Source organism: Psittacula echo (genome assembly GCF_963264785.1).
Source record: "Psittacula echo genome assembly, chromosome: 5".
Lineage (NCBI taxonomy): Eukaryota > Metazoa > Chordata > Aves > Psittaciformes > Psittacidae > Psittacula > Psittacula echo.
In genome coordinates, this window is record NC_137739.1 from 35,112,278 (window position 1) to 35,127,227 (window position 14,950).

Below are 14,950 nucleotides of genomic sequence, written 5' to 3' on the forward strand. Positions count from 1 at the left end.
TACTAGTTAGATTTACTTCTGATGTTTACCAAACAAAGCAATAGCTGCCCACAACTACCTCTGTATAGCTACCGCATTTGTATTTACTTAGCATGCCAGCACATCTATGTTTAAGGATTACCTGAGTATGTATATGAACAGGGTTATAATGTAAGTATTGATGTGCCATGCTGCCTGCTAATTAGAGGAGTTTAGGTTTCAAAGTGAGAGAGGGGAGAAACAAGAAGAGAACTTTCCTCCTTAAGAATAAGGAGAGACCAGCAATGAGGATAAGAACAAAAAGTTCCTGGCTTTTCGTGGTCGCCTTTGCTCTGACATTAAAAACAATGTTGACTGAAAGAAGCCATAACCCTCCCATTCATGCTTCACAAAATATGATGAGACAGGACACCTTGTAAAGATAATGAGTTTTCTCTTGCTCTAAAGCAGGTGGCCAGGTAAGGAAGAGTCATTTTTTTGCTCTGAGGTGAAAAGCTTAAAAATCAGACACTCAGAAAACATTCTTACATGCCAAATTTGTACCTACAGAGGATCAGTTCACTGTAAGGATTTGAATCCCAAGGGCATGGCGCAACCTGATTTTGACAAACGCTGCTTCAACACTGCTCTGGTGGATTTAGTTAAATAACTACCCTAGATTTTTAAATCAGAGACATCAGCAGTTTGCTCCATTTCAGCTATCGGCTTCTGCCTGTGTGCATGCTCAGGGTGGTTTGGGTTTGTTTGGAGAAGTTTTCTTTTAATCTCTAGCAAAGTGAGCAAGCAAGAGGAGACTAGCACAAAAGGATTTAACAACCTGCTTTGTACTGTGAGACTTGTCAGGATGATTCTTCAAACCAGATGAATTTATAGTAATCCACACTGCCAGCCTTACATTGACCTCATAGCCTGACCTCTTCTGGCAGTTCTACTGTCCATTTACTTTTAAACAAACTTCCCTGGCTCTAGCTGGCTGTTTCACTAACAAGAACATTGTACAGGCAAATTCCAACAGAACAACCACCGACTGTTACAAGGTCCAAAACTCAAGATGAGAAATGCCAAACTGATTTTCAGTGTGCTTGCTATTTTGGGATAGGAAGGACAAGTAGGAAAACATATTCCTAAAGGTGTTTCTGTATGCATGTATATGTGTGTGTGTGTGTATATATATATACAGGCAACTTCATAAAGGTAAGATTTTAGATAAAAGTTTCTAGAAAAGTAAGATTTCATACGTTCATGATAAGATCTTAGCAAAGCTGACACAAAACACTGTCCCTGAACAGATCTTAGGCTTCACAATATTTTGTACAATTTTTCTTTCAATTAAACGACACCAAGTTACCTAAGAAAATCCCCCCCTCCTAAGGTTTCTCTTCTGTATGAATCAGATGCTAATACTTTCTTATCATACAGGCCTTTGTCCCAAAAGAGGGAAACTACTGAGATTATTTTATTCTTATTACATATTGTGGTTTTTACCATACTGGACAGAGAAGACAGCAGATCTGAACCAAATGAGCCCTTAAATCCAGCAGAACATTCCCAAGATCTAAAGTGCATCCTAAGGAACATACATAAATGCAACTCCCCTTCACCTGCAGATTTCAGTCTCAGTCTGGGATCTACACAGAACGTATGTACCTACACCAAGAGACAGTCTTTGTAGTGAAGTTAAAACAGGAACTACAAAAACCAGAGGAAGTTGCACCCAAGTTTCAACTGCCATGCCACAAGCTTGGCTTGAAATAGCTCCTCCTATACAAGAGGACATAGCACAAGTGTGCAAAAAAGCCTGCAGCCTACTCTTCAAAATTTTCCTTGGGGGAAAATTATATGTTTGTTCTTCAGTGCCATCGAGACTGAGCCTCACTTATCAAGAGCTTGCGGCACAGCCACTGGAGGCCAGCCATACATCACACCTCTGAGAAGTGTGCCTATGCCAATGCCTACTGACTGCTCTGGACTTCCTCAAGTTTGTTGGTTTGGCCCTCTTTAGCTTTTGGCTTCAAGTTTCTCAAGATGGCAGGTTAATCTTACTATCTGGCATTAGTGCACTCACAGTATGTGCTTGCATACATATAAGAAAATTAGTATCCAAATTATACTGCCAAAATGAAAACCGATCTGGAGATCAACACCAACATAAAAGTTACACAAAACCAATAAATATTCCTACTATGTAGTAGGAATTAGTCTCAAGGTTTGGATTTCAACAATATTTATAAGCAAAGCAGTGTTTTTCACAGGCTGTATTTAAAAATCATTAATCTTTCATTTAAGGAAATCAAGTCACAGCACAGTGCAGCAAAAAAATCAAAAGAAAACTGATTTTGCTTATAGAACAGAATAAATGTTAAAGGATATCAGTTGCTAACCACACTTATGCATGTACTAGACTCAAGTGCTAAAACACAGACGTCAGTCGTGGTATTTTCAGAGCACTTAAAAATCTAGCTCAAGTCAGCTGAATGCTTACAAATACAGAAAAATTAAACCCCCACATAACAGAAAGTACCCCACTGCACATACTTTAAAAGAGATACACAACTTCATCTTACAATAGCACAAAGTCATTCCTAGCGCTCAAAGAAAGCAAACCCTAACACGTACATATGGCCAACTGAAATCTTCCCTCACAGGCTTAGGGTGGATTGTTTCATTGCTCCTCACAACTTCAACAATTTAAAGAATAAATGCCATCAGCCTAGCTACCAAATAAAAAAGTGGATACACTCTCCTGGCAGATTTCATTGTACTTCCTCTGTATCAAAGAAGGGGAAAAAGCCCTTCTACAAGACTACACATCTGGAACTCAGAATTCACAGCTGCTCATCTATCTCCTGTATCCTACCTCAAATTCATTATTTGAAAAGTACCTCAAGGTAGCCATGAAAAGAGCAAGCCAGACAGAAACGTACTGTTTTTTCAGAAGCATTCAACTGCCTCCAAGCTCTTAAAAAGCACATTATCTATGTTCAAATAGTAAGATTCATTAGTGAGCATTAAGCCCAAATAACTAATTACTAAACAGTATGTGTCATTCAAAGGTTATGAAAACAAGTATTTAACAGTTTTTAAATGCTACTAAGGTTAAATGAGATCTCTAAATCAATGCATGTACATGCACAGATTATTTACACTTAGGCAGCTTCTTTCAAAAGTTGAGCTTAGTAATGCTTAGCTTTAAATGAAGTTACTTGAAAATGCCATAGCCATTTCTCTTGTACATGTGTCCAAAGACCAACAAAACTAAGAGGGCACTCAGAGTAAACATATACCGTGTTTGGCAATCAGTTGCCATACAGCTTAGTTTATTATGTAATTACTGGTTTCAGCTTCTAGCTTTTTATTCTATGCAAAGCGAGTGCAATGCACTTCTACCTTGCTAAGCATTCAAATTGTCTGAGACCATGTTATATCCACTTTGCGTAACTGCAAAATTTCTGAAGTGCAAATTCTCACCATCTGCCTGCTTCATATCAATTCTTTACACTACCAAGGGCTTCAAGCTGACAACATTTCAATCAATCCCATCAGCATTCCACTAAACACAACTACATCACTTGATGGGATTACATTCAACAATCAAAATGGATCGGTCATTTTTTTGCGCACACAAACACATACCCCCTACTCCAGATCTCCCAGATGGAAGGGCATACAAGGAGGAACTCCCTAACCCAGTCTTCTAGCTCATAGTTTTTGTTGAGTAACACAGCCTGATAAAGAAGAATCACTGTGAATAGCTTGTGGGACCACAACACACGGGAGTCTAGAAACCGAATTAAAAGCTAGGAGGCAAAAAGAAGGTGCCTCAATTTATATAGTGACTGCACCCACCTGTCAGAACAGCAACCAAACAACAGTGGTCTTACAAGTCACTTATTCCACATTTGGATCTCTCTCTAGTAATAGCTATGAATGTGGAACTTGGAGGCAGCTTATGACAAGTTTAGAGCAGTATATTTTTCTCTTGCCTTTACCTTTGCTACTTTTCAGCCTCAAATAGGTGAACTGACAGATGTTAGTATGATGTGAATGAAGCAATTTCAGTATGATTCAGGAGAAATAGTTTATAATTAAAAAAGCCACAACAGAAATAGTTTCACAAAAGAGGAAATGGCTCAGATAACACCAACAGTTCCAGCTACAAGTATACAGAAGAACCAGAAAGACAAGGACACTGGTGGTCAAATTTTCCCTCTTCAAAGGAAACTTGTATCAGCTTTGTACCCTGATTGCACAATAGTTGTGAAAGGGGAGGTGTTCACAATTCCAACAGTTTAATTTGCAATAAGGGAAAAAGAATAAGATAATGTAAAAACCCAAAGAAATAGCTCATAGCCAACAAGCTGCCCTTGTCAGCACCCCAAAACTAGAACTCCTCTTGCAAATTGACTCTAGTGATATACGATATTGAAAACAGAACAAACACCACACTTAGAGGTTTCCTGTAGACAAGCACCATAAGAAGGTATTATTTCATAACACAAAAGGAAGCTACCACTGCAAACACTCTATGTGAAAGCCTTTCAGCAGAAACACAACACAGATATGGCCCACATACCATAACCAGGAAGAGATAAGAATGGTAGGCAATACAGGCAACCAAAGCCACTGTCACACAAGTGACACCTTTCTGTGATCAGGTAAACCTGTCTTCACATGGCCAGGGATCAGGAGTTTCACTTTTAGCTTTTGCATTCTTTCATGAATTCAATTTAATCTACAGTTCTCAGCCTGGTTTTTTTAGTATCCTTCACAGCTTAGCACTGTCCTGTTGTTGTTGCCACTGAGGTCCCGAGAGAACTTTCTCCCCTATAATTTTCCATATACTTGCTAATGCATCTGACCTTGGTTTATTACATTTGCTAAATATATTGCTGGCATAAACTGCAGCAACCCAACCACAGAAACCAAAGAAAACAAACAAAAAGGAAAAGAAAAAAAAATAGAGCAATGAATCCCTCATCTCACACACTAATGATCTGAACAAAATCTATACCATATCCACATTTCAAAGGTTCCTTTTTCTGAGAGCTTTTTAAAGATCACATTCCTTCAGGTTAGGACAGACACATTACTTAGGTCCACAACAATGGCTATTTCCAACAGCAAAAGAGAGAATATGGCACAAAAAAAAAAAAACAACAAACACGGGGAGAAATTCAAGCTAGTACAGTCTCTCAGTCCCCCCACACGTGAGCTGTGTCAGAAAAGGCTCAGACTGTCATGCTGAATGATCAATCTCCTAACTCTTCCAGTCATAGAATAGTTAGTAAAATACATCCAGACAGGACCAGGTGAGCATGAAAGGACGTCAGGGCCAGGAAAACCTGGACAGACTAACCTTATGCACTGCATCATCCCCTTCTATGGTGGGAGAGGCAGTCTACAGGCTGCCACACACAGAAGATGAACAGAAAAGATCTGCAAAATTTGTCATCGCTCTTTTCCTCCTGGTTTACAACTCTTGCTAAAAACACTCAGTATTTATCATGAGCTAAATTTAACAAAAATCCATTTAAATCCTCCTCTCCATAAACCATCTGAATCTCCATTTGCCAGTATACTCACAGTATAGCTTACAAGGGGAACTTCAAATAAATATTGATATAAGTCTCTTTGCCCTTAATGCAAATTGCTGATATTTCTATTTTACAATTCAATCAAAACTTATGACAGTTGAGCATCTTCCTGACACCTCTCTTCACATACAAAAAATAGAGTGTGGCTTGGCACACCCAACTGTTTACTAACCAACTGAAAGTTACTAAGAACAAGGAGAAGCAAAAGAGGGACTATTACCAAAGAAACACAATTACTCAAAAGACGTTGTTAGCAATCTTCTATTTTCTGTGAAATACCTTTGTATATAAACAGTTCTGAACACTTGATACTAACTTTTCTGAACTTGCCTTCAGTTCACGGTGACCTCCTCCTCACTTGCCAAACCACAGGTAGAATTTCTTCAAGACTATTACCAAAGTCATGTAGAAGTAACACCCAGCAGGGAGCAGGAAAAATAGGAGTGTAGAATCACAAAACAATATACAGACACATACTCACTAACTTTGTAAGCTTAAAAATAAAGCCAAGGAATGATGCCAGCCCATGAAGCCAAAGAAACTGCCAATCCCTTCTAGCTATGTACAGCTATCAAGGACTCAAATCCATGCAATTTGGAAAATAAAATCCAGGATGTTTTAATGTTCAGTGGGTTAAAAACTCATTAACTTGGTAACAAAAGCTGATAGTGTAAAGCAAGAAAAAACAAGAGACTGTATAAGCCAGAGCCAGCCCACAGGTTTTTTTTATTCAGTTCCTGTTAAAGAAAGAACATGGTATCTACAAACCATGTTTGTGTTGTAAGACAGAACTAAACAAGAGGGGCTAACAGAGAGTAGGATGTAACAGAAGGCTCCTGTTGTGCTGGTGAGCCAGAGCTGCTGAAGACAAAGTCTGCTGTGCCCCAAGAGAGCTCACACACAGCAGGGCGACCACTTACTGAGATCTATCTTCTGGCAGAAAATTTTTCCTGAGATTCAGTGGCAATTTGGCAGTTTAAAGAACAATTTTATATGCTAACTCTGGAAAGATCCCACTCCCCCATCCTCCCAAAACAAAAGTTATTGTAGGATTTGGCTGCTAAGTTTTATTTGCAGAAACCTTCCATAAATAAACTGTTCAGTTCATTGCTGCTTGAGGAAAGAATTCCCATTAAAACCCTGGGAAAAGATAACAACATGATAAATTTCACAAGGTGCTGAGGAATAAGGCTCTTTAGGTCACTAGGTGAGGTTTTCTGGGTTTCCTTCGTTTCTCTTCTCCAGTATATTCTACTTCAGTTAATTTTTAGATTTAGCCCTACCATACTGACGATTCCCCTGATCCCATGAACAAAATAAGGTCCAAAACAAGTGAAGCAAGGAGACCCACTCACATTGAAACACACCAAACTTCAACATCTATACTACAGAGATAATACTAACATTTTCTTCAGACAAGACACCTGCTCAACCTCAGTCTCAACTGCCCCAGCAATGTAAAGCATAGCATATTCTACCAGGTTCCTCAATTAAAATGAAGATGTTTAATCTATACAGCCAAACAGCACACAATCGCAGAGGAGACAAAAATCTTACTGTACCTTGTGGAAGGCAAGAAGACTATACATTGATAAATATGGATGAAAAGAGGGTGTTGCACACCAACTCCAGAACTGCACATTTCCAAAGTTAATCTTTGCAAGAGTCTTCCCTTCCACAAAAGGTCCCTTCCTGAGGACTGGCTGAATCTGTATACAGTGGGCCTCACAAAACCCTCTAAAGTGGGGGCTACAGAAATACAGACTGAGCCACGCTTGGTGGGGAATCAAGGTTTGTTTCAATCAGCAAAGAGGATTCAAAACAATTGTTCCTGTAGGCAAAGCAGACTTGGTGATCAAACTCCAACAACAGAAACCAGTGTTGTTGGAGCAGAATTCTGGATTACTGAAAGAAACAGTTGAAGAGCATGAAGAAGTGAGGAGTCTGGACATCTGGCTTCAAAGCTCTCAAAATGGCAGGATTACTCTGAAAAGCATTCCCCTCTAGTGAAGACGTTTCCTCCTCAAACAGGAAAAAAAAGGTATCACAAGGCTCCCCAAACTGCAGTGCTTGAGAACAAATAGAAATGTTTGTGCATCAGTTCATCAGCTTTACTGCATCTTCCTCCAAGTTTTTGCATTAATGGGATGATTCATGACTGGAAAGGAACTTTCTGCCAAAAGAAAAGACTCCTTTGATATAAATTACTTCACAAAAATCAACACTCTGAATTGACGTGTTCACATTAAAAAAATAGTAAACTGCCACAAACTTCCAGAACACTTTATAATTTATACACGCATTTTGCAGAGGTTAAGTACTTGTTTTCCTATGTGAGTCTATGGAAAAAAACTGAAATAAATCCAATTGAGAACATTAATTCAACACACCAAAGATTAAGCTACGTTAAACATCTTGCACTGACTTAAACATTGATTCCACACCTGTAAATCTTACATGTACCCATAGAATGTCAAGTAAATGCTCATGTTTATTTCACGTATGGGATAGCCCTAAAGTTTTAAAATTTGCCAGCTAAAATCAGATGCAACTAATGGCGGGGGGGGGGGGGAAGGGAGGGGCGCATTAATGTAACCAAAAGTTCCACTATCAGTTTATAAATCAGCTTATGAGATGTGTATGTTTTAAACCAATCATATCGCCAGCATAAACTCAGAAAGCAATGACAAGTGAAAACACACGCAATACATGCACTAAAAACTTATTTCATGATCTACTTACTATCTTTCAAGTTCCAGAGTTTTCAGAGGCCAAAGTTATATTCTGCTCATTGTAACTTGAGCAATTTTGCTACTTAATAGGCCCTCCCATGTAGGTGCAGCATGTGCTCCTAAAAATCCCTAGAGCAAATACATGAAGTGCCACAAGGGCTTTACGCTGGCAACGTTTTCCTGTTTGATTCCATTCATGATCTCAATTCAGCCTTCACCTTGTCTCTCCTGTTTGTTTTGCCATTTTTCTTTTTTGTCTTAAGCTGGAATTTTGGTATTGGAACAAACTAGCAGGGGCAAGCCTTCCACAGAACCGCATGCAGGGAAAAGTTTTCTGTCAAGCAAAAACCATTGGATTTAATACTGGGGTATACAGGTGGAATTCAACATCATACTTTGGAATAACTCATTTAGTCTCCCCTGTGGCAGCTGTTTCCACTTTAAAATCTCTGCATCTTCAACTGACATTCTTTGTTGCTTTCTCTTATAGCACAAACAATAACAGTATTTATCACAACAGCAAGAAACATAACAGGAAGGCTCTGAGGCACAAGCTCCCACTGCTTCATAACAGCAAGCTATAGTATTGTTTAAGGAAGAGGTAATAGCCATGCACCACAAAACCATAGAAACAAGAGCATAGAAAAGCAAGTGCATTTACCAGAATTTAGGTAGAGTTTATTTAGTCCAAGGCAGATGAACAAAGACTATTCTTTAAACACTCATTTTGCGGGTTCTGTTTCAAAAGGGTTTGGAGGTTCCTATCAATTTGCAGCTTTTGATTTAGTTAGTTTCTAGTATTTTACTTGTTTTCCCAAAACCCAGCATACTACCAAATGAAATACAGCTGTCTCACATTAAAAAGAACATCAAGAGCTCCAGTTTCAAACTATTTGACTGTCAGCTATAGTGGCTAAAAACAGGAAAGGAGAGAGGAGAGTCCCCATAAAACAGTTGCCTTATCGCTATCACAGGCAAGCATTAACATAAAATACGTATGTACCCACATACATATATATTACTATTTGCTGTTCTAGGGAGATGCTGGAAAACTGAAGGCAAAAGAAAGTATGCTTTCCAGTGTGAGGAAGGCTGCAGAGTCTTGATTCAAAAGAAAACTGGAGAGGACCTCTAGTGGGCTGGAACTGCAGTGTTCGAGTGCCAGAGAGCAACGTCCTTCCACTGCACTTCCCTGCAGTTACACCACAGCTACCGCATCACTCACCAGCAAAGCCCTATAGTTTCATCTAGTGAGTTGCATCCCATCAGAGAAAGCACGTACAAGTGCAATTACAGTGGTAAACTCCCTTTTCAGGCCAGCTGATTAGAAATATTCCCTTGGTCTGCTCTCAGTGTTTGGAGGGTCACATTTCCATTTGCTTCAGAAAAAAAACAGGAGATGGGTTCTATTTTACCATGTAGATCACTAATAGGTCAGACCACTTCAGAGTGGTGTTATGCAGCCTAAATGACATGACACCAAGGGACATTCAAAGACACACAGACTCATGTACATTTGAAATGAGGATTCAGAATATTATTTCAGGCTACGTCGAGGCATTTATTTCTTACAAGACATTTTAGCTGTAGGCAGTTTTGCATAGGCAGCAGAAATACCATTTTGACTGCATTTTTAAGGTAACTCCTGGGTGAAAGAGCTTGGAACTCTTATCTGAGCTCAAACAAGGCATAATTTCATGTGATGGTACACGAAAAATAGATTAGTGAATGTATTCAGGAGAATTTAGATAATAAAACAGGCCAGATTAAGGAAGCTTATTAGGCATACCAATTGAAAAGAAGATAACTTGTTTTGAATTGAAGTTGATGATTCATTCACCTCTAAGTCTTTAATGGACTTCTCTTGCTATATTTAGGTTTGCCTTCAAGTCAGATCAGTTCTATCATTTCCCAGAGCAGCCTAATTTCCATCTTCAGTGTTATCAGCCACAACTTAACTTTCTTTCAAATGATCTAAGCAAGCAAAGGGTTTGTATCAACTTGAGAAAGACCACAAAATAAAGCTGACATTGTTAAGCAGAGTGATGCAAGGCAGCTGCTCATTATTATTCAAAAATAACATCACCTATACTGCAGTGGTGCTCCTTGTGCCATTAAGCAGAGTGCTTGATAGGAGGCAAACGGTTTTGCAGAGCAGTTACCTGAAAAGAATGCCTGCACCTGGAATCTGAAGCAAGAAGAATGCATCTGGACTGTCCTTCACATAACAATACTGGCCTGTCATAACTGAAAAGTATGCCTGAAAGTCACTCAATACAAGCATTCATGCAGAAGATAACTAAAGACACTAAGAATCACAGAACATTAGGAATTGGAAGGGACCTCAAAAGATCATCTAGTCCAATTCCCCTGCCAGAGCAGGAACACCTAGATAAGGCTACACAGGAAGGCGTCCAGGCGAGTTTTGAATGTCTCCAGAGAAGGAGACTCCACAACCTCCCTGGGCAGCCTGTTCCAGTGTTCTGTCACCCTCACTGAGAAGAAGTTTCTTCTCAGATTTAAGTGGAACCTCTTGTGTTCCAGTTTGAGCTCATTACCCCTTGTCTTACCATTGGTTGTCACTGAGAAGAGCCTGGCTCCATCCTCGTGACACTCCCCCTTTATATATTTATAAACATTAATGAGGTCCCCCCGCAGTCTCCTCTTCTCCAAACTATAGAGACCCAGCTCCCTCAGCCTTTCCTCATAAGGGAGATGCTCCACTTCTGTGAATAAAAAGTTCACATCTTATCATAAACCTGACCAAAAAGAAACTGGGGTCTCTCAACCTTCATCTTTTTAGACCAATCATCATTGGCTAGGACCATCACTAGTAGCAGAATAATGTAACTTATTTTGGAACAGTACTAGTGGTGCCACAAAGCCCAGTTGTAGTTTTCTCCTTTATACGAATCAGCAATCCAGATAGAAAAAGAAGCAGTTACTTGTCTTGAAGGATTTTGTAAGTTATTTTACAGTAAGATTATGTCCAATGGAAACAGTCCAAAAGACATCTCTATGATTAAAAAGAATAAAGAACTGGAGGTGATGAGGATCAGTTAAAGGTGAGGATGAAAATCACAACATACTATAAAAACATTCCTTAATGCCATTAAGTCAAGCAATTAATTTCTCAGGATTTATCTTATTGAATCTGAACTGCTTTATGCTAGAAACAACAGCAAATGAAGAGAGTTGACCAAATTCTAAAGTGAAATGACAGAAAACAGGACTCTTCAGAACTGTGGCTGAATGAGGTAGAATACATAATGAAAGATACGTGGGTATTAAAGTGATTTCAAGTGCAATTGAAATCCCATGTAAAGACAGCAGGGAAGAAATGAAAAAAAGTTGTGTGTTTTGCTTTAGATTACAATGCAAAATTTTGACAATAGCATGAAGGAAAAACAAAGCAAGCCTTCTAAAACAGGCTGCTTTACATAAGAGGGAAAGCCTAATACAGAAGAAAATATTTATTCTGTGTTCCTTTTCTTCTGATAACAAAGTTGGTAACTTGCTTTACAGCAAGAGTCACTTTAAAAGTGTCAAGCCACTGCATTCATGGAACTGCCTCCAGATGGTTCCTTTTAACAACATCACTGTCATTTACTTTTCAGTGTTCCATTAGTTCTGCAGTCAAGCACTCCTCAGCTGGCAGATAAAGATCAAAATGTCATTTTGAAATGGCAGAATTCGTGTATTGATGTATGAACAGAGTGTCCAGCTTTTATCCTCCCAGCTTCTTCCTGTGTTCTTCCAATGAGAAAAGTTTTAATTTACTGTCAAAACAGCTGCAATTATGAATGTTTTATTATTACTACTCTGACCAGGATTAATGTTCTAGAGAAAACAAAAAGCCAACAAATTCAAACGGTATTTGTAATGGCCTCTTAAAATTTCACTACTTTCGGTGGAAAACACAACACTCCAAAGTGGAATGCACGCTGCCCAGGGGACGCACAAGATAATCCACTGGAGGGAAGTTAAAAAAAAAAAATAGATCAATTAGTATTTTAATTACTAATGCTTTTTAGTTAATAAAATCGTACTTCTAGTAGTGTTTATTTCACCTTTATCTCATCTTTATCAAGGTTCTACTGTGCACGTTTTATAGGTTGCATAACAGATGACGGCAGTGCATGTCTAATTTATAAATACATCAGTATAAATATATTGGGGTGCATGTTAAAAAAAAAAAATAAATATAGGAGTGCACAGCCAGCAAAGTTTGGAGAACACTCGTTTATGGGTCTTCAGCACCATAAAGCAGCATTTGCTTCCTTGCTGGAAGTAGGCAAAAATAATGGAGGAAGAACTGCATGCAGAGAAAACTTTCCAAGTGGGCTGCGTTTTTCAGTTACTTGCAGATTAAACCTGCAAGTTTAACCACAGGCAGCAAGCGATTTTTCAGAAATAGTTAAGTGCTTAGCTCACACTATGCCTAGCAGATGAGAAACCCTTGAAAGTCCCATGAGATTCTGATTGGTATCTAGAGGCTGGCAAAGGCCATTAGAAATCTTATTCTGGATGATTTAGGTTCAGGTCCATTGACTTTGAAAGAGATTTAATATTCTAAACACATAAAATTCAGTTTCAGCAATAACTTAGCGCTGCATCGCTTGGCCCGTTTTCTAATGCAGATGTAAAAAGTCAACCTATTTTTATTTAAATTCCTTTCGAACACTCACCAAAATAAACCCCAGCTAGTCACTTGACACTTCTTTTTTTTACTTGCTAAAAATCACCTACTAAAATATTCACTTCATTTCTGCAGTGGCCATGGGTAAGTATCAATGAGGTGAAACAGTAAAGTTACTAAAACTTCAGGGAAATTTTACTCGGTGGGTGTGCATCATTAAGAAATAGCAAAGTAAGGAAACCACATTGACAAAACTTTTTAAAGATTATATTATCCCAACTAAGGTCATTTTTCTATCATTTCTGTTCCACTGAGCGCTTTAGAATTATACATTTTGAGATAAATTCTTTTAGTCCAACTGAAAAGTTTCCAAGCAGCACGTGGCATTGACTACAGCTCTGAAACTGTTGCTACAGCATTCTCTAAAAATCAGAGTTCAAACATTCCTTTTAAATAGCTAAGAAAGCAGCTAGAATAACGCAGAGTTTTTCTAGTCATACGTCACATCCCTCCAAATTCTAGCATCAAGAGCTCACAGAGTCTCACGTATTTTCACTCTTCTCTTTGGATGCAATTGCTCCTGTGCAGTAACTTTTTCCCCTTCTGTGTCACCCCAGAGGCACTACCACCATCACTGATGGGCTTGGCCTTGGCCAGTGACAGGTCGACCTTGGAGCTGACTGACATTGGGCCCATCAGACACAGGAGAAGCTTCTAGCAGCTTCCCACAGAAGCCATCTCTGCAGCCCCCCGCTACCAAAACCTTGCCATGTACGCCCAATACAACCAGTAACCTGATTACGCACTCAGCCTGCATCTCTCTAGTGTGTACATGCAGGTGCTACTGCCTTTATAAAGACGCCTAGGCCCTCTGATCTTTAAGAACAGTAATACTTTAGGGACAAAAGCCAAGGGATGTCTGTCCATCACTTTCAAAAGATAACCACTGCTCAGGTTAAACTGCAGAACCCCACATCCAACCAGTATCATTGAGAAAGACCACTGTTTGCATGCAATAAAGACAATTTACTGTTTTGGTGCCATATGTTACTCTTTTTCAGTTATCCTACCTGTTTGTGCCACCAAGTGGGTCCAGCCACTCCAAACTGCTCCAATCTTTTCATGTGAGAAAAACTGAGTGTCTATCTTCTTGGGCTCAGCAAGAAAGATCTCTTTGCTCACTAGCTGCCCATGTTTGTTGCTACCCCAGACATACAAGTGTCCTTCATCTACAACAGACAGAGAAGTAAAATATGTTGAAAATGGACCACCATAGACCACCACCAGATACAAGCTTTGTCTCAAAACAGCGATGCGAAGGAAAGAACAATATTTCACTCAATTTGTGTTTTCAAAGTATGCCTTTTCCTACCACTTTACCACAAGCACGCACACTGTAACTAGGACATCAGAAATTATTTTCAAGGGCCTTAACAACATAGCCCGTTTTCCAAGGGCTACACTGGCTCCCTGAAACAACCCAAGCTCAAAATGCCTTGACCTCATTTCTGCCATATTTTTCATTAGAAAACTAACCACAGCAGTCAACTTCTCTGAGAAAAAAAGAAAATCAAAGCATCTTAGGGACCCTCATGGAGTAGTCCATCTCAGTCCACTCTGGTTTTGCAGGCCTGCTTTCACCTCCACCCCAAAGCTCTGATTCAGTCCTGTAAACTACCTTATGAATTACAGCAAATAATTTAACTCCCTTCCATTACCTGGGACTCTTCAAAGCCTGGCTGGCTGCTTCTTCTCTGCATTAGTCTCCCAACCTCTCTGCAAGAGCTACAGGCTTCTAGCTCTGCTCATAACTCTCCTGCCTTCTTCAGCTTGAGCAAATTCAGTAAATCCCCTAAAGCAGGGACAGGCTAATGCTCCTTGTCTCACCTTGGGCAGACACGCAGCTACAAACATACAACTAAAGCAGGTACCACCCATTACAAGGCAAAATTAAAATATTACCATGCCTCAAAACAATGCTAGGCAAGTACTGAGAGACTGATAAC

At 39.3% G+C, this 14,950-nt stretch overlaps 1 protein-coding gene across 1 annotated transcript in view; it reads right to left on the bottom strand.

Annotated features, from left to right (window-relative positions):
* Window positions 1-14,950, bottom strand: part of SERGEF (secretion regulating guanine nucleotide exchange factor) — a gene marked incomplete at its 5' end in the record, with an annotated part of 174,219 nt that overhangs the window by 149,811 nt on the left and 9,458 nt on the right. The window contains one exon of the mRNA XM_080617861.1: window positions 14,015-14,173. Coding sequence (XP_080473987.1) covers window positions 14,015-14,173 — 159 coding nt within the window. The remainder of the gene's footprint in view (window positions 1-14,014; window positions 14,174-14,950) is intronic.